The sequence below is a fragment of the Physeter macrocephalus genome, chromosome 9 (assembly GCF_002837175.3).
Source record: "Physeter macrocephalus isolate SW-GA chromosome 9, ASM283717v5, whole genome shotgun sequence".
Lineage (NCBI taxonomy): Eukaryota > Metazoa > Chordata > Mammalia > Artiodactyla > Physeteridae > Physeter > Physeter macrocephalus.
In genome coordinates this window covers 99,040,261-99,063,016 of record NC_041222.1, presented here as the reverse complement: position 1 = coordinate 99,063,016, position 22,756 = coordinate 99,040,261, and the positions used below count along the sequence as shown (strand labels likewise).

General features: G+C 40.0%; 1 protein-coding gene across 3 annotated transcripts in view; it reads left to right on the top strand.

Annotated features, from left to right (window-relative positions):
• Window positions 1-22,756, top strand: part of KIF13B (kinesin family member 13B) — a 200,266-nt gene that overhangs the window by 63,424 nt on the left and 114,086 nt on the right. For all 3 annotated transcript variants that reach the window (XM_028494229.2, XM_028494228.2, XM_028494227.2), the window contains exons 4-10: window positions 3,875-3,935; window positions 5,821-5,913; window positions 6,962-7,142; window positions 11,679-11,766; window positions 15,179-15,313; window positions 17,282-17,394; window positions 18,567-18,678. In XM_028494229.2, coding sequence (XP_028350030.1) covers window positions 3,875-3,935; window positions 5,821-5,913; window positions 6,962-7,142; window positions 11,679-11,766; window positions 15,179-15,313; window positions 17,282-17,394; window positions 18,567-18,678 — 783 coding nt within the window. The remainder of the gene's footprint in view (window positions 1-3,874; window positions 3,936-5,820; window positions 5,914-6,961; window positions 7,143-11,678; window positions 11,767-15,178; window positions 15,314-17,281; window positions 17,395-18,566; window positions 18,679-22,756) is intronic.

Sequence of the window (22,756 nt, the reverse complement as noted above, 5' to 3'; positions counted from 1 at the left end):
TTTCATCTGAGATTTGAGCCCAGATTCTAAAGAAACTTCGGTGGGGTGGGTCAGTTCCTGTATCTCTTAGGGAATGTAGTTGTGCTGTATTATTGAATTATTGTATTACTGAATTGATCATTCTCTGGAATTTTCCAGGAAATTTAGATTTTTATCTACATTCTTGGAGTTTGGTTTAAGAGTCCGTGGTTGAACTGTAATTCCATTCTCTATTATTGTTGCTAAAGTATGTATAGACTTGTCTGTTGGGACTTTGAATGATTAAAAAAAAAAGTTTAATATGGCACTGACTTCTTTATATATGTAGAACTAATTTCATTAGTTTTATCTTTTCTGTGAAAAGATGCCAGATTATTTTTGTTTTCTTAATTTTTGATGGAGCAGAGGCTGGAGATTGCAGTAAAAATGTGAGGAAACATTACATGACTATTTAAAAACTCTTCCTGTTTTATTTAATACAACTGTATCTTAACGTTTAGAGAAAATGTGTTGACATAAAAAATATGGAAGGGCCAACACCACATTATTAACATGGTGGTTCCCTCTAAGGAGAAAATGCTTGGTGAATGGGAGACCTTTATTCCTTATGTTTTGGTGTTATTTGACTTGTTATAATGAATGTGTGTTTCTTCTCTGTTACTTAAAGTTTTTTTTTTTTTTTTCTTAATTTTAAAGGAAAAATGTTTATTTAGGAAGAAAAGGGCTTGTCTCTTTTAGGAAATCTGTGGCTGGAAGGTACCTGTAATAATTTACAAAGTTCCTGAAACTTAAAGAGGACCATTCAGTGCTGTTAGTAAACAAGAACTAAGCATTCCTAGTTCCCAACTTTGTACCAGGCTGTGGCACCTGCCTGTAACTGGGGAAGAGAGCGAATCCAGCCTGTGGCGAAGGGCCTGGTGGGGAGTAGACAAAGGGCTCAAAGGCTGGGTTCAGCTCCCAGCTGCCCACCTGCTGGTCACCAGCTTCTTGACTTCATTGTACCCCAGGGCCTCCCGTGTAGTATCAGCCGTTGGGGCGATTACTTTAACGGTGGCTTCTCTACTGGAATTGAGAACAAGAATTGTGAAAGAACTCCCTGAATTTAAAAAAGAAAGAAAAGAAAGGAAAAACCCGCAGTCGTAGGGAGAGGAGTGCCACTTAGAGCCTGATCTCTGAGATGTGCACACAGATGGACTGTTCAAGTGTGAGCTAAGCTTACAAGCAAAGAATCAGGATGGTGTCCACTAAACCTCGGTAAGAGAAGAATCAAATCAAGTGCTGAGAGATGAGAGCTGAACGCTAGAACAGAAGAAACTTAATGTGAGCTTCACATCTTATTTGATCTCTCCCTGCTGACTAGTGTAGCTGGAAAAGCAGCCCCCACTGGAGGTTTTGATCCACAGTCCTTTGGGACCACCTTCCATCTTCCTTCTTCTTTTCCTCCTCTCTCTGTTGGAGAATTGCTAGCATAGGGAGCCACCACTATCGACAGACACATGTTTAGCTCTGGAAAAATGTTGAGGATTAGTAATGTACCACATAGTGCTGAGGCTCCAGGGTTCCCACCTCCTCCAGGGTGTTGTCCGTCATTGGGCTTCTGCCTACCTTTTTGGCCTTGCTTCCCCATCACTGCCCCACCCCAGGGAACAAATGCCTCGTGCCACTGTTTTGCACAAAGATGTGGGGGTTCTGATCCTTCCTTGCTCTAAAGGTGTTTCTAGCCAGTTGCCCTTTTGGTTGCCCCCAGGGCCCCTAGCCACTCCCTGAGCTGTTTTCCTGCTGCACTCCTGGAATTGCTCTTAGCTTTGCAGCCATCTCCTCCTGCAGTGATTTGGCCTGTGCTCTCCCTGTGGTCCCCACCTCCCGCCGCACCAGTCTCATTGCAGCTGTTTTTCAGGGAGTCTCAATTTCTGGTCCAGGTATAAGCGAGCAATCTTGCTTTCAAACACTTGCTCTCCTTTCCCCCCTTTTTTCCCTTTTAGGCTCTTTCCCTCCCTCTTTCCATCATTTTGCGTTAATTTCAAGTAGAGGTGGATATAGGCATGTACACTTAATTTACCATCCTAATCTCATTTCCTTAAAAAAAAATGTAACTCTTAGACCTCTGGTCCATATGATAGCCTTGTGAGTTCACACAGAAACATTCTTCTGCCAACTCCAAACTCATAGCAGGGACAGATAAGACATTTTAAAATATTAAAATCATGTCATTATATTCAAAAACAACATATGTCACTGCAGGGACTAGCAGCAGGCTGGGGCTGAAGCAGCGTATTTACTGGGCCTTGAGATCAGACACAGGTTTTCGGAGGATTGGAGGTTCAACCCTTGCAAACTAGAGGGGACCCTATGTATGGTTGAGGACCAGAGAAGCTCACCATGTGAACACTGATTTGGGTGAGGCTGCATCAGGAAAGAAGGCTTAAAAAAAGATTTTTGGGGCTTCCCTGGTGGCTCAGTGGTTAAGAACCCGCCTGCCAATGCAGAGGACATGGGTTCGAGCCCTGGTCCGGGAAGATCCCGCATGCCGCGGAGCAACTAAGCCCGTGAGCCACAACTACTGAGCCCATGTGCCACAACTACTGTAGCCCACGTGCCTAGAGCCTGTGCTCCACAACAAGAGAAGCCACGTGAGAAGACAGTGAGAAGCCCACGCACCACAACGAAGAGTAGCTCCCGCTCGCCACAACTAGAGAAAGCCTGCACACAGCAACGAAGACCCAATGCAGCCAAAAATAAATAAATAAATAAATTTAGGAAAAAAAAAATACATATAAAAGGATTTCTGGCCACCAACATTGAGCCAATTTCTGTGTTAAGCAGAAGGGAGTAGAGACATTGGGCTTTGGAAGGACCCAAATCTGGGCTTCAGTAGCTGGGAGTGGCAGTGTAACCATTCATGTAAAGGGGGGCCAAAGGGGGAGGAAAAAAACAGGCAATCACGTAAACCATAAAATGCAAACTCCCAATTCAGATGTACTTGCAAACTAACATACAAAGCACAAGAGGAAAACTGTCATCAGGAAGTGAGGCAACAAACTCCAAAAGTGGGAGTTTGAAATGCAAACTGAAATGAATTTAAAAACACTTAAAATCCTTAAAAAGACTAAATTGTAAAACATGAAATCCAAAAAATTAAAAATGTAATCGGTGAAAAAGACTTTTGAAAGAAAGTAAAAAAAAAAAAAAAAAGTAATTTAGAAAGTAGTAAAAGATCAAAACAAATAGTTTGTGATATCCCACGAAGCAGCAATATGTATTACTAATATTTCCAATGTATATTCCTCCTACTTTTTATGTATGTCGATTTTTGTACAAATATGAGATCATGGTCCAGACTTTCATAGCTTTTACATTAATATATGAATCTTAGTCTTCTATGCTCTTGAAGCTACACAGTATCGACCATGGGCATGTTATAGTTTATTTAAAGAATTTGCGTTCTCAACATGCTGTAGTAATCATCTTTACATTTTATTTAAAAAAAAATCTTTGTTTTCTCTGATGAGAAAAGAATGTAGAGAATACATAAAAGCATAAAGAAGAAAACAAAGATACCACTAATCTTATCGTGCAGTAATAAGCTTTTATATATGTAACTGTGTGTGTGTCTGATAGCCATCATATTATACATATTGCTTTGTAACCGCCTCCCTTTTCACTTAACATTGTGAAAAGTTTTCCATGTGAAATAAAGATCTATATCATCTATAGGGTGCTTACTTGCCTATTGTAAGACTGTACCATAAATAACTAACCTCCATTGTAAGACAGGAAGTTGTTTTTATTTCACTGTTATGAACAATATTATCAGTGTTATGACACTGTTATGACATTATAAGTATGTTACAGTTTTGTTCTTAATACAAACTTTATTATTTTTGTTTTTCAACAGGTATTTGCATATGATCATTGTTTCTGGTCTATGGATGAATCTGTCAGAGAAAAGTATGCAGGTAAGAGTCCAGCATCCTATTAACTACTGATAATATAGAAAGGTGTTTTAGTATTTTTCCTATAAAGTATCATAGTAGTATTTTGTGTAATTTTAGAAACTACATAGAGAACTTCCTCCAGTCTTTGCTATTAGAGTTTTAACGTTGATTGGGAAATGGGAGATTCATGGTGCACTGTTGTGGGTATAAGATGATAAAGTTAGATTAACAGGGTACACGGTGAGGTTGTCTTACATGCATCCCTGGGCCTTACACGCGACCATAGCACACCATAGCTACGTAGATTCCCTTAGATGTTTGTAATATGGTCTAGAGAGGCAGCTTGGTGTAATGAAAGAACTCTAGCCAAGGAGGAAAGGAAACCTTGAGCTTAATCCAAGCTCCACTCCTGTCTCTGACTTTCAGTAAATCACTTAGGCTTTCAGTGTCCCTTTTCACTCTTTTTTTTTTTTTTTAATTTTATTTTTGGCTGAGGTGGGTCTTAGTTGCAGGATCTTCGTTGTGGCCTGCAGGATCTTCATTGTGGCATGTGGGATCTTTCATTGCGGCGCACAGGCTCTTCATTGTGGTGCGTGGGCTTCTCTCTAGTTGTGGTGCCGGGCTCCAGAGCAAGCGGGCTCCTTGTTGTGGCATGTGGGCTTCTCTCTAGGTGAGGCACACGGGCTCAGTAGTTGAGGCATAAGGGCTCAGTTGCTCCGCGGCACGTGGGATCTTAGTTCCCCGACCAGGGATCAAACTTGCATCCCCTGCATTGGAAGGTGGATTCTTAACCACTGGACCACCAGGCAAGTCCCCTTTTTCCCTCTTTAATGGAGAGGAATATGCCATATTCTCTCTAAATTTGCTCTGGGAGTCTATTCTTTTATTCTCCTCAATGATGACTGTCTCAAGCCCCTTTTCACTACAAGTTTAAGACCACAGCGACAGCCAAATTAAAAAAAAAAAACTAAAAAAAAAAAAGACTACAATGATAACCGTATATTTCCTTTATTCCTAACTGCTTATGACACCCGTTTCTAAGCAATCTTTTAAATATTGGGTGTCATATTGTATTGGCCTTTATCATGAAAAACAGTAGTACTACGGCTGTTTCCAAAAGTTAAGGTTAATTTGGGCTGGCTGGCCCAGTGATAACTATAAGGATTGCTTCAGAATCAGAAGTGTGATGAGGATGAATTGATCTGGTAAATGAACTAGAAAGTGAGACCTAATGGAATGCTGTTTATAGCGTTCAAAATGTAACAAGCATAACAGCATCCAGTTCTTTCATATTATGTTCAGGACCCAAAGAGGTTGAATAACTTGTCAAGGTCACGTTTGGTTATTGACATATTTAATTTAGCCTGTGGAGGGGAATTGGACCCTACTATTTATGTCCATGGTTGAAAGCTAGAAGAAATGTCCCAGACCTTCCTCCCTCTCCCAGCTGGTATGTATTGTAGACCCTGTAATTAAACATTATCATTGAGGAAAAGGAGAGGGAATTGATATATATGATTATTTTGAACTTTAGTACACACTGAATAAAGCATTGGCTGAGTGGTACATAGTTAAATTCAGGTCCACCTAGGTCCCAAGTATACATTTCAGATATTTATAATCACTGTTTATAAAATTAGCAGTTCATTGGTTTTTTTTGGCCGGTGTTGATTCAAGTTCATATTATCAGGAACTTTTCACTCATTTTCTGTTATGTGCTAACTAGAAATATCTGAAAGACATAAGTCTTTGGAAGCATTCATCAAGTTTAAAAATCTTGTTTGGTAGATAAACAAGCTGAGAAAAAAAGTGCATTTTTGAGAGTTTTGTTTGTTTTTTGTTTTTTAATTGTTCATATGTAGTTTTGGCTGAAAACATCCTACCTTTTCCTCTGTCATTCTTTCAGGTCAAGATGATGTTTTCAAGTGCCTTGGGGAGAATATCCTTCAGAATGCTTTTGATGGCTACAATGCATGTATCTTTGCCTATGGACAGACTGGTAATTGTTAAATAATCTGTTTTTTTTTTTTTTTTTAACTTTAAAGATCCTAACAAAGAAAATACCAAAAAGAATACATATTGCTAGCATCTTATCAGTTGTGATTGATAAAGGAGTGTTTTGACTTCTATACTTCTGTGGTCAACAGGAAAGAAATCGATTTAAAGTGAAGGAGTCACTTTTATAAGGGTATATCGTATAGTTTGTCCAATTGAAAACTTTTTTTTTTTTTTTTTTTTTTTTGCGGTACACGGGCCTCTCACTGTTGTGGCCTCTCCCGTTGCGGAGCACAGGCTCCGGACGCGCAGGCTCAGCGGCCATGGCTCACGGGCCCAGCCGCTCCGCGGCAGGTGGGATCTTCCCGGACCGGGGCACGAACCTGCGTCCCCTGCATCGGCAGGCGGACTCTCAACCACTGCGCCGCCAGGGAAGCCCCGAAAACTATTCTTCATGGAAAAATGGTTATGATATTTTCAAGACTTGTTAGGACTATGAGTGATTTAATTTTTTCCTCTCTATTTTCCTGTGCTTTCTAAATTTTCTTTAATGAATATGTGTTTTTGGTACATAGGAGAAAATAATTTTGTAGTAGAAAAAGAAGATGACTCTGATTTCTACACTGTTGCCAAAGGGTAGTGGTAGTAAGTTAATTTGCTCTGGGGCCTGTAGGGATGACGTACATTTTTTATGCTATGATTAGTGGTTGGAAGCAGGCACATAGTATTCATCGTATGGATCTTTCCAGTTCAATTTTAGGAAACTATTCTGACCTCACAATTTTTCAGTCATTTTAGGTCTTTTTTTTTTTTTTTTAAGTATGATGATAGTTAAAGAGGTTTTTATTTTCTTCCTAAAGGATGTGTACTTTTGACTTCTACATGTATAATTGGAAAGCTTCTCTACTTACTAGTGTCATCATTATATTTGGGTATATTCCTCATTTGGGGCATTTTACTAAGTGCTAGGATTTTATTATGAGCAATGGAAAGAGGGCTGTGTATTTAAACTTCTCAAGGAGACAGTAATAACTATGATTTCCATTTTTTAGGATCTGGAAAATCTTACACCATGATGGGCACAGCTGACCAACCTGGATTAATCCCAAGACTTTGCAGTGGACTCTTTGAACGAACCCAGAAAGAGGAAAACGAAGAGCAGAGTTTTAAAGTAGAAGTGTCCTATATGGAAATTTACAATGAAAAAGTTAGAGACCTTCTTGATCCCAAAGGGTAAATGACTTTGAGACTTTAATGTTGTGGTATCATGGACTAAAACAGACTTAATAAATTGGCTTAAGTGAAATGTTTTATACTGAACTTGAGTAGAGAGTTATTTTTCTAGTTTTTAGTTATATTAAGGGGTTTCCTGCAGCCAGTTCTGGGCTTTTGAACTAGGGCTGAGATGGGGCAGGGAAGCATGGTTGAGCAGCATGTATTTGGGTTATACCGTATCTCTCAGATATATCCAAAAGCACAAACAAAAAATATGTATTGATAGTTAAGTTACTGAATATCAGTATAACTGGTATCCTTAATCAAGTAGAGTGTTTTTTGTTTGTTTTAAGCCAAGAAATTTCAAATGGAATTCATCTGTTTTCAGGCTGTGACATAATCAGAAATAGTGAAACCTGGACTTCAAGATAGTTCATTTTCATGATTCTCAAGGGGAAAAAGTGTCCAATTTTATGGCATAGGCTTTGAAAGAGAAGTGGCTTTAAAGTATTAGAAAGCCTTCAAGAATGCTGTCCTCAGTCTGCAGTCATAACTGAGGCTAATGAGGAAGATAAGGGGTGTCTGAGGAAATTTGCGCATTGCACAGAGTTCTCTGAGTTCAGATTTTAAGGAAGTGCAACAATGGAGAGAAAGAAACAGATAAAGACCACAGCCTTTGACTTATTGCTGTAAGAGCAGTATTTGGAAGGTCAAAGAGCCACGTGAGCTGAAGCTTATAGAAAGTGCGGAGGACGGCGAGGGCGCATCTAGTTACGTTGGGATGAAGAGGATGATCAAGGAAAGCTGGTCTCAGAAGCAGTGGGTCACAGTGGCCCTCAATCAAGAGAAAACTAAACCTGTCAGCTCCTCACCGGCATCTGTTTTCTTTAGCAAAGATAATGATCTGCAGGCCTTTCATATGAGGCTGAATTGGCACTTAGTATTTCTTCCCTTTTTTTTTTTGCGTTACACTGGCCTCTCACTGTTGTGGCCTCTACTGTTGCGGAGCACAGGCTCCGGACGCACAGGCTCAGTGGCCCAACCTCTCCGCAGCATGTGGGATCTTCCCAGACCGGGGCACGAACCTGTGTCCCCTGCATCGGCAGGCGGACTCTCAACCACTGCGCCACCAGGGAAGCCCTTTTTTTTTTTTTTTTTTTTTTTTTGGCTGTGCCACCGGGGTCTTAGTTCTCCGACCGAGGATCTAACCCGGGCCCCTGGACCGCCAGGGAATTCCCGGCACTTAGTGTTTGTTTGTTTTATTTTTGGCTGTGTTGGGTCTTCGTTTCTGTGCACAGGCTTTCTCTAGTGTGGCGAGTGGGGGCTCCTCTTCATTGCAGCGCACGGGCCTCTCATTGCGGTGGCTTCTCCTGTTGCGGAGCGTGGGCTCTAGGTGCACGGGCTCAGTAGTTATGGCACGCGGGCTCAGTAGTTGTGGCTCGTGGGCTCTAGAGCACAGGCTCAGTAGTTGTGGCGCACAGGCTTAGTTGCTTCGCGGCATGTGGTATCTTCCTGGACCAGGGATCGAACCCACATCCCCTGCATTGGCAGGCGGATTCTTAACCACTGCACCACCAGGGAAGCCCATTTTTTTTTTTTTTTTTTTTTTTTTTTTGGCTGTGCCACACAGCTTGCAGGGTCTTAGTTCCCCGACTGGGGATCTAACCCGGGCCCCTGGACCGCCAGGGAATTCCCAGCACTTAGTGTTTGTTTGTTTTATTTTTGGCTGTGTTGGGTCTTCGTTTCTGTGCACAGGCTTTCTCTAGTGTGGCGAGTGGGGGCTACTCTTCATTGCAGCGCGCGGGCCTCTCATTGCGGTGGCTTCTCCTGTTGCGGAGCGCGGGCTCTAGGTGCACGGGCTCAGTAGTTATGGCACGCGGGCTCAGTAGTTGTGGCTCGTGGGCTCTAGAGCATAGGCTCAGTAGTTGTGGCGCACAGGCTTAGTTGCTTTGCGGCATGTGGGATCTTCCTGGACCAGGGATCGAACCCACATCCCCTGCATTGGCAGGCAGATTCTTAACCACTGCACCACCAGGGAAGCCCCCGGCACTTAGTGTTTTTATACAGAACTTTACTTAACATTTATCGAGTGATCACTGTATGCCAGACACTATGCAGTCATAGATGAAGAGCTCAGTGTGGACAGAATGGGAGTTTTGGAAACAAATAGTTATGAATCAATGCAATAATGCTTTTAAATCGTGAAGGAGGCTCACGCAAAATAGGTGAGAGCAAAGAGGGAGTGACTGCCTTTGCTGGAGGAGAAGGGAAGATTCTACAGAGAGTGCTTGATAAATTTGTACTGAGTAGGAGTTTGTCCACTGAGAAGCTGGGTGGGAACGATTCAGGCATAGGGGACAGCCTGTGCCAGAGCATGGAGGTGTGGAGAAATCAGAGGTTTGGAAAGTGACTCAGCTGTCCAATGGGGCTGAAGGGCAGTATGCACAGATGTTGAAACAGGGAACCAAAGGAAGTCCAGAGGGAGGAAGGTTGTGGCCTAGGTACCCACATCTTGCTAAAAATTGTGCCCCTGTACTTTTTCTGGCTCTGCCTTGAATCCTTTTTCTTGCACCTTCATTTCTGTGAAAAGCATCACGTTCTTTGAGATCCCAGAAATTCCTACTCTTTCCAGAAATTCTTAGCTGACTTCATTCTCATGTTTTATATTCCACAGTGCTTGTGTGAATAGCTTGAAATTTACTATCTACAATTTGCTAATAGTCTTTAGTAATATCTAATATGTTTGTCTTGTGTATAGTTTAGTAATTGACAGCATGGGCTTTGGAATCACCTGGTTCTGGACCTAGGTCCTCTACTTGTTACCTGTTGGGCAAGGCAAGTTCCTTATGCTTTCTAGGCCTCATTTGTACAGAAGGGATGATAACGTTACATAATATCTCAGAGGGCTGTTGTGAAGATAGACTGGGTTGATAGACCTGAGGTCTTAGAACATTTACTAGCACGTAGTAAGTGCTCAATAAGTGTTAGCTGTTGTCTCCTCCATGAAAGTTTCTCGAGGATTTTTGTAGTGTTTCTGAAGAGCCAAAGCGAATGGATTAAAAACTCTGAAGGTGATTCCTTTTCAGCGAAAGATTATTTGAGAGAACCTAGTTATTTTATTCAAGTACTGATTTTATTAATTCACTGCCTACTATGTGTAGTAATTGTTTTACTCGAGATAATGCAGTATACACTATCTTTAAGAGAAAGGGAAATATGAAAGGAAAAAAGTTGTAATAGTTCTGATCTTTGGATATATTCTAAGTCGAATATTCTATATGTATTTTATATACAGTTTTATAGTACTAAGTAAAGTTTTGGTGGTTGATCCTAGGGTACTGTAAGATTCCAAATCATTAGAAAATAATGTTACATAAAACAAGAATCACTTGTAATCTCACCATCAATAAATATTCTTTTTAAAAATTGTAATGTTTAGGGAATTCCCTGGCGGTCCAGTGGTTAGGACATGGTGCTTTCACTGCTGTGGTCCGGGTTCACTCCCTGGGCAGGGAACTAAGATCCTGTAAGCCGCGCGGCCCAACCAACAAAAAGAATTGTAATGTTTAGATTTTTTTTTTTTTTTTTTTTTGCGGTACGTGGGCCTCTCACTGTTGTGGCCTCTCCCGTTGCGGAGCACAGGCTGCGGACGCGCAGGCTCAGAGGCCATGGCTCACGGGCCCAGACACTCCGCGGCATGTGGGATCTTCCCGGACCGGGGCACGAACCCGTGTCCCCTGCATCGGCAGGCGGACTCTCAACCACTGTGCCACCAGGGAAGCCCCTAGATTTTTTGAAGAGCTCTTTTGACATAGAATCAGTCATCAACAAATATTCTTAATATTTTTTGGTTTATATCATTAAGTATGCTATATGCTCTAGGTTTCTGTCAGGTGCCCTCTACTGGTTTTATTAGTTCCTTGTTTGTAAGAGGTTTATTTATTTTTTTAATCATGAATGAGTATTTAATTTTATTGAATCATTTTTCAGTTTATTGAAATCATTTATTGAAACGATCATGTATTTTTTTCCCTCTTTAGTCTATCATTGTGGTAAAGAGCATGAATCTTTTTTTAATGTTAAAAAAACCTAGCAGCCCTGGGACAGTCCAACTTTATGTTTTTAAATCACTGTTAGATTCAGCCTGTTGTCTTTATTTTTGGCTGTTTATATTTGTTTGTCTTTATTCATGATTGAGATTTGTCTATAGTTTTCTTTCTTTTGCACAGTTAACATTTATTGAGTTTCTGGTCTTTGTGCCACATTCTGTGATCTGACAAGTAGATTGTTTGTATTTATTTGACTCTGCATTCTTTGTGGTAGTAGACATCCCACAGTGTACCCTTTTGAGCGATGTGATATTTTACCACATTATGAAGTTTTTCTTACTAGTCAAGATCTTAAATTTTGGTTTAAATTCTTCTGGGATCAAGTCTGTTTGTTCTATTTATGTGGGATCTTTGTTGAATTCAGTATATATTTTTATGGCGCATGGCTGAGTCCTTTTAAACAGGTAATTGTTTAAAAATTGATTCTTTTGTTTTTACTGAACAGAAGCCGTCAAACGTTAAGAGTCAGAGAGCACAGTGTGTTGGGACCCTATGTCGATGGACTTTCTAAACTGGCTGTCACGGGCTACAAGGTAATAACATCCTTTATGTGAACTACTAAAATTCACTGTAGCAAATTTTGTTGTTGTTGAATTTGTGATCTTTTTCTGAAATAAAAAAAAATTATGATAGCATCACTTAATAAGTCACAAAAAAAGTTTGTAATAAAGTTACAAAAATCTTTATTAAAAAGCTTTGGGTCAGTTTAATTTTGAGAGAAGGTATACATATTTGCAAGGCATACCTATTCATCTATTGTGAGACACATTTTTTCTTTTTCTTGTGGTACGTGGGCCTCTCACTGTTGTGGCCTCTCCCGTTGCGGAGCACAGTCTCCGGACGCGCAGGCTCAGCGGCCATGGCTCACGGGACTAGCCGCTCCGCGGCATGTGGGATCTTCCCGGACCGGGGCACGAACCCATGTCCCCTGCAAATGCAGGCGGACTCTCAACCACTGCGCCACCAGGGAAGCCCCATTTTTTCCATTTTTATGAGCTCTAAAATTGTGATATTCCTTACGATTGTACCTTGAAATGATAAATGGCAGTATTTTTTCTTCTGTAGTAGTACATAAAATAATGACGTTGCTTTTGATTTTGTTGATTTAATGAAATAAAATATGAGTTGAGTAGTTGGAATTCCAAGTCTGTTTCTAATTTGAGAGAATCACTCATTTACCTTTAGTTACTAGTTCTCTTCATTTTCAAACTTCACAGTTATGTTTTGTGTGAATCCGTTAGGCTTTCCTCGTTGGGGAAATTTGGGTAGGGTGAGCTGTGACGTAATATACATTGAATTAAGAGTCAGAGACTGTTGATCTGGTGACAGTCTTCTCATATGACTCCTATATGACTCTGGATTGTTTACTCTATCTCACCAAGCCTCTTTGTCCTAATTTTTAGAATGGAAATTAGTTTTATTGTCTTGACTATCTTTTGAGGTAGATTCATTAGTTCCTTTGTTCATTAATCACATTCTATCATTTGGTCAATGATACTTCATTTAGTAAACATTATTTACTTCATTTAGTAAACATTTATTGAATACCTGTTATATGCCAGGCATTGTGCTAAGTGCTGAAGAAATAAAAAAAAAAATGAATGAGGTGGTCCATTCCCTCAAGATGCTTACAGATGTTGTAAAGGTATTATAAAACAACATGATTTTAAGTGCAGTGAGAGATGCATTGTTCAGGATTCATGGTAGTTTGGAGGAGGAATACCTGACTTAACTGGATATGTAGGTGTCCAGGGAGGGTGGTATCCAGGAAAGCTTCCTGGAGGAGATCAAATGAGATAGTGCATGTGAAAAGTCTTAGAAAACTCTACGGTATCATATAAATGTTAGGTATTGTTGTTTTAATAATGATATTTGAGAGCTTATGTTTGCAACAGTGGAGAGACATCAGGATTTTTTTGAGAGCTCAGAAAGATTGCAAAGTATAAAAAGACATTTTATTCAAAAAATTAAAAGATTCAATAAAGAGTTTTATGTAGGAGACAACAGATTAAAGACCAATGAATGTCTAGATGATTAGAGACCAATGAATAAATGTAGGCTAGGGACTTCCCTGGTGGCACAGTGGTTAAGAATCTGCCTGCCAATGCAGGGGACACGGGTTCAAGCCCTGGTCTGGGAGGATCCCACATGCCGCAGAGCAACTAAGCCCGTACACTACAACTACTGAGCCCGTGCTCTAGAGCCCGTGAGCCACAACTACTGAGCCTGCCTGCCACAACTAGTGAGCCCGCACGCCACAACTACTAGAGCCCAAGCTCCGCAACAAGAGAAGCCACCCCAGTGAGAAACCCGTGCACCTCAACAAAGAGTAGCCCCCGCTTGCCGCAACTAGAGAAAGCCTGCACGCAGCAATGAAGACTCAAAGCAGCCATATATAAATTAATTAATTAATTAAAAAACAAGAAACATTTATTTTTTTAAAAAGTAGGCTAAATAGAATAAAGCTGTTGCGTTAAGTGTCAGGATTGTAAGATTTAATGGATCTAAAATGGATTTGGAACAGATCTAGAAAATTGTAAATTTTACATTTTGTTGTTTTTCCATTCTGGTGCCAACTTCGACCTCTTTTTGCAATATTTTTACTTTGAGCCTTGTTATGTATCATGTTGAATTTGTCCTTAAATGTTATTTTTTTTCATTTATATAGGAAAATAGAATCTTATGATTTTCAAAGTTTTTCATATATATGTGTCAGGATTATGTTTGGCTGCATATAACTGAAAAAAATATAACAGGACTTAAGTTCTTTGGAATATGAATTATTATCTATTTTGTTCCTATGTATCCTCAGTATCTTAAAGTGTGCCTGGCTTGTAGTAGGTGCTTTCCGTATTTATTAGAGTGAACAAATGAATGGATGGTGAGAGGGCTGGTATGGTGACTCCAAAGCTGCTGTTAGGATCTAGATTCCTTCCAGCTTTCCACATAGAGCCAGGTCTTTAGTAATGCCCTTATTCTCATAGTTCAGGATGGCTCAGAACCAGCATGTGATAGTGTGCCTATTCCCTTTAAGGTGAATTCCCAGGTGACTTTTTGTCTCATTCGCTAAAAGTTAGTCATATCGCCAGGCTGAGTTGCAAGGGCATCTGGGAAGTGCAGTCTCTTAGTTCCGCTGCAGTGTGCTCAGCTAAAGATGGGGTTCCTTTACTGGAAACAAGAGGAGGCTGGATAAAGGAAGGCAACTAGTACACTCTCTCACAAGTACAGTATATGTTTCTTGTTCCTCATTAAAATCCTTGTAAGGTAGATGATGTCATAGCTGTATTGTTATTTATGAAACTAGATTTCAGACTGCTTAAGTAACTGTTTTAGAGCTTATAACATTAAAAAAAAAAAACAAAGATCCCGTGATCTTTCAAGTGTATCATGCTGTCTCTGTTTTAGTTATAATGGCAATGAAGTAGTGAATCTGTGCAGAAAATTAGTCTCTTGATGTCCTCATTTTTTAAAAACAGGTCTGGTAAGATATACACCAATGCGGTGATGTAATGCTATGCCTGTGTGAAGGGGTTACAAATTATTTTTTTTGCTGTTTATTTATACAATCTAATTTGATTTAACAATTAACTTCTATTAGTATAATTAAATAAGCTAAAGTTTTTCAAATTTCTAGATGAGATGAGGATTGGCATGGCATGTTTGTCCATCTTGTGGGACTTTAACATGTAGCTTCTAAACTTTTCTAATTCTTGGTCAGAGCTGCTGCTTCATTCTGCACCTACAGTAAATAATGTATTTTATTTGAGTTTTCAGAGATAGTACTGGCTATTGTACTCTATGGGGCATAATGTTCATCGAGAAACAGAATGTAAACTCCAGATGTGGTTGACTAAGTAGTGAAACTTGGAATGCATTTCATAGTATAGCAGAGTTTTAATGTTTATTAGATAATGAAATATGTGTCTATGACTTGTTTCCACTTAGGATATTGAATCTTTGATGTCTGAAGGTAACAAATCTCGTACAGTTGCTGCAACCAACATGAATGAGGAGAGCAGCCGATCACATGCAGTCTTCAAAATCACCCTCACACACACACTATATGATGTGAAGTCCGGGGTAGGTGTTCAGATACATGACCTTTTTTTTTTTTTTTTTTTTTTTTTAATTTCTAAAGTGGATCTTGGTTTATCTTATTCCCTTCAGGTGTTAGATGACTTAAAGTCCTAGCCAGGCATGTGTATCAATTAGGACTCAGGACAAGAAACAGAAGCCACTCTAGGTAAACAGAAAGGGATTTAATAGAGGGAATTGGATGATTACAAAGTTGTTGGGACACCTTCTGAGGAGTGATTTCTAGACTAAATCTCTAGGAATAACCTCCAGGAGAGCACAGATCTCATCCAGCAAGGATGTACTACCCCTGAGGCCACCCCCAGACCTGTGAGTTCCAGGCACACCCCAGAGCTGTGATCCAAGATACAGGAGTCAGTGAGGCCACCTTCTTAGAGCCCTGGAAGTTGGAGAATGTGAGCTGGGATGCTTTTTTAGGAAAACTCGTATAGCCACACTCCTGCTTGCCAGCAGAAAAAAGCCAAAATGGGTGAGGGGGATGACCTCTACTTTGTTTCTGCCTTCTAAATCTTAAGCAAGAATATGTGATTGACAGAACCTAAATCACATCCTGAGCCTTGGCTGCAAGGGAGTCTGAGAAATACACATTTTAGCTCTCCACACTCTCCAAATAAAGGAAGTTGGAACAGAAGTTTTACAAGCTGATGGCCCATAGTCTCTGCCACAGAATTTTTTGAGCTTTAAACTCTGATGGCAAACTGAATAAGCTAATAATACTCTAGCTGATTTAGTGGAGTTTCTTTTGAAGTGTTACCTTCTGCTAAACAGCAAAGTGTTAGGAGTAAGTTATACTGGGGAACTTGTACTATAAGATTCTAGATTTGTAGAATAATTTTTTGAGCATTTGGACTTGAAGCTTATGAAAAATAACAGAGCCAGAGATGTGTATGCTTCTATCACACTGAAAACTTCTGCGTTGGCTCATACTTTTGTGTTTTCCCTCTTACTTTTTATGTGAACTTTTGCATATTTTATTACTACTCTCCAGTGAATCAATTTCAAATACCAGAAGCTAAAATGATCACCCTGGCAAAGTGCTGTATTTTGGCAAGATTTTCATTTGCTGAGAGCATATTTTTCTTCTTTTACCATCACAGCAAGATTAGTGCAACGACAAAAAGTTCTTTGTTTTCTATTTCCTTTTCAGCATAAAACAAAAAGCATACTGACTTTTTTTTTAAGTCAGAAGTACTTTTGATTTGTGAAGCTTAATACCCTTTTGTTAGCAACATGTTTACTTATGGAAATAAGTATAAATGTATACTTTAAAGGAAAGTTTTAAAAAGTGATCCAGTCTATAGATTTTGGCATTGCTTTCCCACATTTCTTACATTGCTGCTGAAGTATAAACTATCTGTTATGTGTGTGATTTGATAATTGAACATTTTTGATAAAGGAAAATGTCAGTATGTATAATATCTTAGCTAGAAAAATATGTAAATTTAATACCTGAAATTATGAAACAAGGGAATTATATGAATAATATGAAAAATTTTAGAAAGCATTGGGTCTTTGAGGGATCCTTCTGTTGTTTAAAAGTCAGATTTTTTTGTATCATAAGAAGTTCAAATATTTTCCCTCAGGATTATTGGTAAATATATATGAAATTTTAAGCATGGTTTCACATATTAAAATTTATACCTTATGAATAGTGCTTTTGTATACTTCTGTAAGAAGATTTTGTTGGGTTCCCTTCAAAATGTACCATATTGGGGGGCACTGTTTTGTTTTGAGATAGTCTTCTGTCTGGATTTGTAGTCGTGTATAATTTTTTGTGTATCTACTGCTAGATTGTGTAGTTTTCTTACACTGTTCTGTAGCAGCACAAATTAACTTTAAAATAACAACAGATATGCTTTAATAAAGGATTTAGATAATAAACTCATTCGGTAGAGATGTATCACTTTCTGTGTTCTGTAACTGTTTGTTAGTATTTGTCGATTTGCTTCTTAGACATCTGGAGAGAAAGTGGGCAAGCTGAGCTTGGTTGATTTAGCTGGCAGCGAGCGGGCGACGAAAACGGGAGCGGCAGGTGACAGGCTGAAGGAGGGCAGCAACATCAACAAGTAAGTTGTCCAGAAGCCTGCCTCTGTTGCTTCAGTAACTTAGTAGCCAAAAGGGGAACTTCTGTAGTTATTGAAAGAATAGGATTCTGGAATGACTGAGGCTATAAAGAATAAATAGTGTAGAATTTTTTTTCACAGATATTTTTTAAGGGCCCGAGCCTGTTTTATGTTTTGTTGAGAGGCCTGCTGGGGCTGGGGAGCACACCCTCAGTCAAGTCCAAGGTTTCCCAAGGGCAGCCCTGTTGAGGTTCGGGGCTAGGGAATTCTTTGTCCCAGGGAGTGGTCCTATGCCTCGTAGGATGTTTAGTGGCATCCCTGAGCTCTACCCACTAGATGGCAGCAGTACCTGCCCTCTATCTCCCCAGCCCGAGTTGTGACAACATAGATTATCTCCAGATACGGCCAGCTGCTCCCTGTGGGGACACAGTCACCCTCCAGTTGAAAGCCACTGGTCTAAGCTATAGAAACAAAGATAATCGGAGTATCAGAGTCCAGCTGTGGATCTTGGCGTGGGTGTCTCTGTCTGAACAAACAATAACGTGTACTGGCTACATTGGGCTTTCCTTTTTATGAGAGCTGTGGCGCTTATTTTATACCAAGATTTTACTTTACAAAGTAGTATTTTGTGCACCAAGTCCTTCATATGGTTATACATTTTCTTACCTTAAGCTAAATTGTTAGCCCCTCGGGGGCAGGAATCTTTTCCATCCTTGTGGCTCCCAGAAGGACGCATGGCGAGACAGTCACCAGGAACCAGCTGAAGACCACAGAGCACCATCATCCAGATGCTGTGCGATTATTCATTTATATATATATGAATGTTCTTGCCTTGTACTATGTTTTAGTTAATCGTATTGTGTTTGTGGCATCCTTTCTTAAAGATATGTGGTATTTGTGTCATTATCTTGACCTAATGGTTTACAGCTTACATTTTTTTTTTTTTTACAAAAATGGAAAAAAAAATTGAACTAAGCAATTTTATAGCTTACAGTAGTATTAGAGGGATATCAGCGTTTAGAGTTTATGTGTTCTTAACCTGAGCAGCAAAATGCTGACAACAGTGCTGTTCTCGTGCTGGTACAAAGGCATCTTGATGTTCAGTCTTTGTGCTAAAATGTGACATTTGATATACTCAGGTTTTTACGATTATTACGGTTTGTTGCACCATGCAGGTCCCTCACAACCCTCGGTCTGGTTATCTCAGCCCTAGCAGATCAGGGTGCTGGCAAAAACAAGAATAAATTTGTTCCATATCGTGACTCAGTTCTCACTTGGCTGCTCAAAGTAAGTTTTTTTCCCCCCTTTCTGGGATGCTCTTGGTGGTTGGTAAAAAGGAAGAATAAAGAGTAGACTATTTCTCCCAATTATAATTTCCTACATCAGTGTTCAAATTTATAATCATTAGACTCTTACATGATGGTCCTAATTTTAATGGATTAAGCATGGGTTTCTTCCTGATTCACCAGGACCCGGAAGCAGGGGGGTTTGCGGCACACTGAATCGCACAATCGCCTCTGAGATTTGGGGACTAGAACAGGACCTAGTGCTGATCTGATAGCTGAGCGCGTCGTAGGAAAGGGGTTTCCACTGTGCTCCAGACCCAGCTGGACTGCTCCGTCCTTCTCACAGACTCCTTTTGTTTGATGGACATTTTGGATCTTCTTTTTCTGTTTAACTTCCAGACTACTCATGATCATTTTAATTTGCTTTCAGCTGCTTAAAGCTGTTGTTAAAAGATAGAGTAGAGCACACAGTCATTCACTGGTTAATTGATTCAGCATGAATGAGAGAAATGGAAATGAGAAAGAAAAAGCCTGTATGACGCGCTGTGAGGAGGATGTAAGGAAACGCTAGACACCCCTTGCCCTGTAATCACTCAGTCTAGTAAGGGAGAGAAGTTGGGTACACAGAATACTATAACACAAGTTGGTGATTCCATTAGAGAGAAGAAAATGGCATGTAATAGGAGTTTGGTGAAGAGAGAGACTATTTCCAGGTTTCTTCTAGTCTTTCGAGATTCCCTTTGGTCTTGATAGAGCTGGTGTGGTGGATTAGGTATTGGACTGGGAGTTAGAGGGTATCACATCTAGTGACACTTTAACTCCGTATAAAGTTGCCAACCCGGAATAAAATATTTTACCTAATGCTCTTTTAAAAATGTTTTTTTTGCCCAGCCGCTCCGCGGCATGTGGGATCTTCCCGGACCGGGGCACGAACCCGCGTCCCCTGCATCGGCAGGCGGACTCTCAACCACCGCGCCACCAGGGAAGCCCTAAAAATGTTTTTAAAATGGAAAAATAATTTTGTGAGCCCTGTTTAGTTGCGTGATGGCTTATTTTCTCAGTGATCAAGAATTTATTGACTACCTGTTACTCACTATGCTAGTGGTTGAGCATGTAAAGATGAGTTATGCGCAGGCAGCTTAGTAGAGAACACAGCTTTTGAGTTATTCCATGACATGTTTAGAGAGCCATGTTTGTAAAGGGAGTAGGGTTTTCTCCTAGTTTCTACACCCTCTCAAAGGCTTTACTAGTATTCAACTTTACTTTTTAAAACTCTACACAGTGTTTGAGCATGCTTTATTAAGTGAAATTTGCCACAGTAGAAAATCAGGTAGATTATTTCCTTTGGCCAAAATGCAATAAAAGTAGAAATTTAAAACAAAAGAATAGGGACTTCCCTGGTGGCACAGAGGTTAAGAATCCGCCTGCCAATGCAGAGAACACGGGTTCAAGCCCTGGTCCGGGAAGAGCCCACATGCCGCGGAGCAACTAAGCCCGTGCACCACAACTACTGAGCCTGCTCTCTAAAGCCTGTGAGCCACAGCTACTGAGCCCGCTCGCCTCGAGCCTGTGCTTCGCAACAAGAGAAGCCACCGCAATGAGGAGCCTGTGTGCAGCAACAAAGACCCAACACAGACAAAAATAAATAAATAAACAAACAAAAACAAAACAAAAAGATAAACAAAATTTGATGATTAAAAACCACTTGTAAATAACTCTTGAATTAAAGGGATACATATTATAAAACGTTTAATTACCAAGGAAATAATTGTCTGGTCCTCAAGTGTCAGTAATTAACCTTGAAGTCTCATTTGTTTAATTTCCAGAAGAAATCTCAATATGGTACTTCTTCCTCACAGTTTCCACAGAAACATGTCCTGATCATTCCTGATGATTTCTGGACGTGCCTGATTTAGAAGAATATTCATTGTCCTGTTGTTCCCGTGTTGCTGCTTCAGTCCATTTAACCCAACAATAAGAAATACTTTGTTAAGTTGACGTAGTTAAAATGGCCTAGGTTAATTATTGAGTGTCCATGCCATAGGCTGGAGGCCAGGAGAGCTTGGGTCAGGAGAATCAGGTACGGTGCAAAGTGCTTCACATACATTATCTCATTTATTCCTTGGAAGACAGATGGTGGTGTTCCCATTTTACAGATGTGGCAACGGACACGGAACCTGCAAGTGATAGAACCAAGATTGGAATCCAGGGCTGACTTTGCTGCCCATCTTCTGTTGCCTAGGCTGTGCTCTTCTTACCAAAGGTTTCTTTTCACTAGAAAGAGAAGCACCTTACTTTTACCAAATGTGATAGAAACTGTTGAATATAATTGAACTTGAAGAACAAAACTAAACACTTTTTTAAAAAGCTCACTTTATCTATCTTCTGTTTAATAAAATTAGGCTATAATTGTAACTTCTATGTTAATTCTTAGGCTAAAAAAATGAATAGGTTCCTTGATTTTTGTCATATTTTTCCTGAAAAACTACATGACCTTCTTTACAATGTTTGACTTTTGTACAAGATCATAAGTAGGGGCATTTTTGTAAAACCTATGCTGGGGTTTAAACAGTTTCCCCCAAAGCCTTTTGGAATCCACTGCTACACAAATCATTCTCCTTTAAAGTGTCTTTTATGTCCCTGTTGATTTTTCCTTCTTTAATTCTTAATTAGTCTAACTCTTCCTGATCCTTGTTTGACTTGGTATGATTCTAGTATTCTCCAACGTGACTTTCATCGAACTCATAAAATTGCTCATCCTTTATAAGATTTGCATTGTGTTTGCATTATAATTATGTAGTGCTCTTGACCTATAGCATCTGAGAGTCAGAGAAACTGCTCACACTTGGTGATTTGGCAGGTGGGGGGTGACGTGGGAGGATGGGGATGGATGTGAGCGCTCTTCTCTCAGGCAGGGTTGAGCGCTTACTCATTTGGTAAGTGGTCAGTGGAGAGCTGTTTCATATTAAGATGATGTTCGCTTCTCTCTGTGGCTTTCTAAATATAGGTCTCCTAACATCAAGTAACTTCCGGTAATGAGTGCTCCAATAATGAATATCTTTGGAATTCATCTCCTTTTTTGCATCCGTACTGCCAGTTACTTAATGAATAATGAAGGCTTTCTTCTCTCGCCTGGGTGATAGAAACTTCTTTCCTGAGCTTTCCTAGTTCATTCTGTTCTTTACAGTTAGGTTGCTGTCTTTCTAAATTAATACTCTTCTTAAACTTAAATCTCTTCAATAACTCTCCAGGGGCACTTACGATAAAGTCCAAGTTATTTAAAGACATGTGGCTTATGAGCCCCTCCCTGCTTGTCAGTGTTCAGCTTTTGCTTCTTGACATGATCAGTTCTAGCTGAGTGATGAGCACTTTCACCTCTAGGACTCTGCTCTTACTCTGCCGGGAACAGTCCTCCTCCTCTCTCTTCAATCACTCTTCCTACTTCCCTCCCCCATCCCTTTACCTAGGTGATGCTTATTCATCTTTAGGTGTCAAATGTCACTTTCTCTGGGAGTCTTTTCTAACCTTTCAAGACTGGGCTTTCTGCGTTGTCTCTGTTTTCCCAGACCGTATTGTATTTACCTCTACTTTAGTTCTTAGCATATAGTATTTGCTCACCAGCATTGCCCTCTAGATGGTAAACTCCGTGAAAAGTTGAATGAATGAATAATTTCAGCTCTGCTCTGCACTAGCATTATGACCTTTGGTAAGCCTGTCAATCTTCCTGGGTCTCATTTTCTCGTCTGTAAAATGAAATACTTTGATTAGGTGACTTCAGAGAGTTCTTTCGGCTTTAAAAAATTCCGACTTCCAAAATTCTTTCTCAGGTCCATTTAATTTTCAGTTTCTGTGTTTGAAACAAAGCTCATCTGATTTGCCTAATTAAACAATTAAAGAGTAAACAAGAAGCATTATACTTTCTCCTTGAATGAGTGCCAGTTCTTTTGTTGCTGTTTCCTTTTTGCTGAGGGCACGAGGCCAGTTTTGAATATGAGCATATTGCTGCTCATGCACAAGGGCTTTTAAAATGTCAAGTAGGGCTTCCCTGGTGGCGCAGTGGTTGAGAGTCCGCCTGCCGA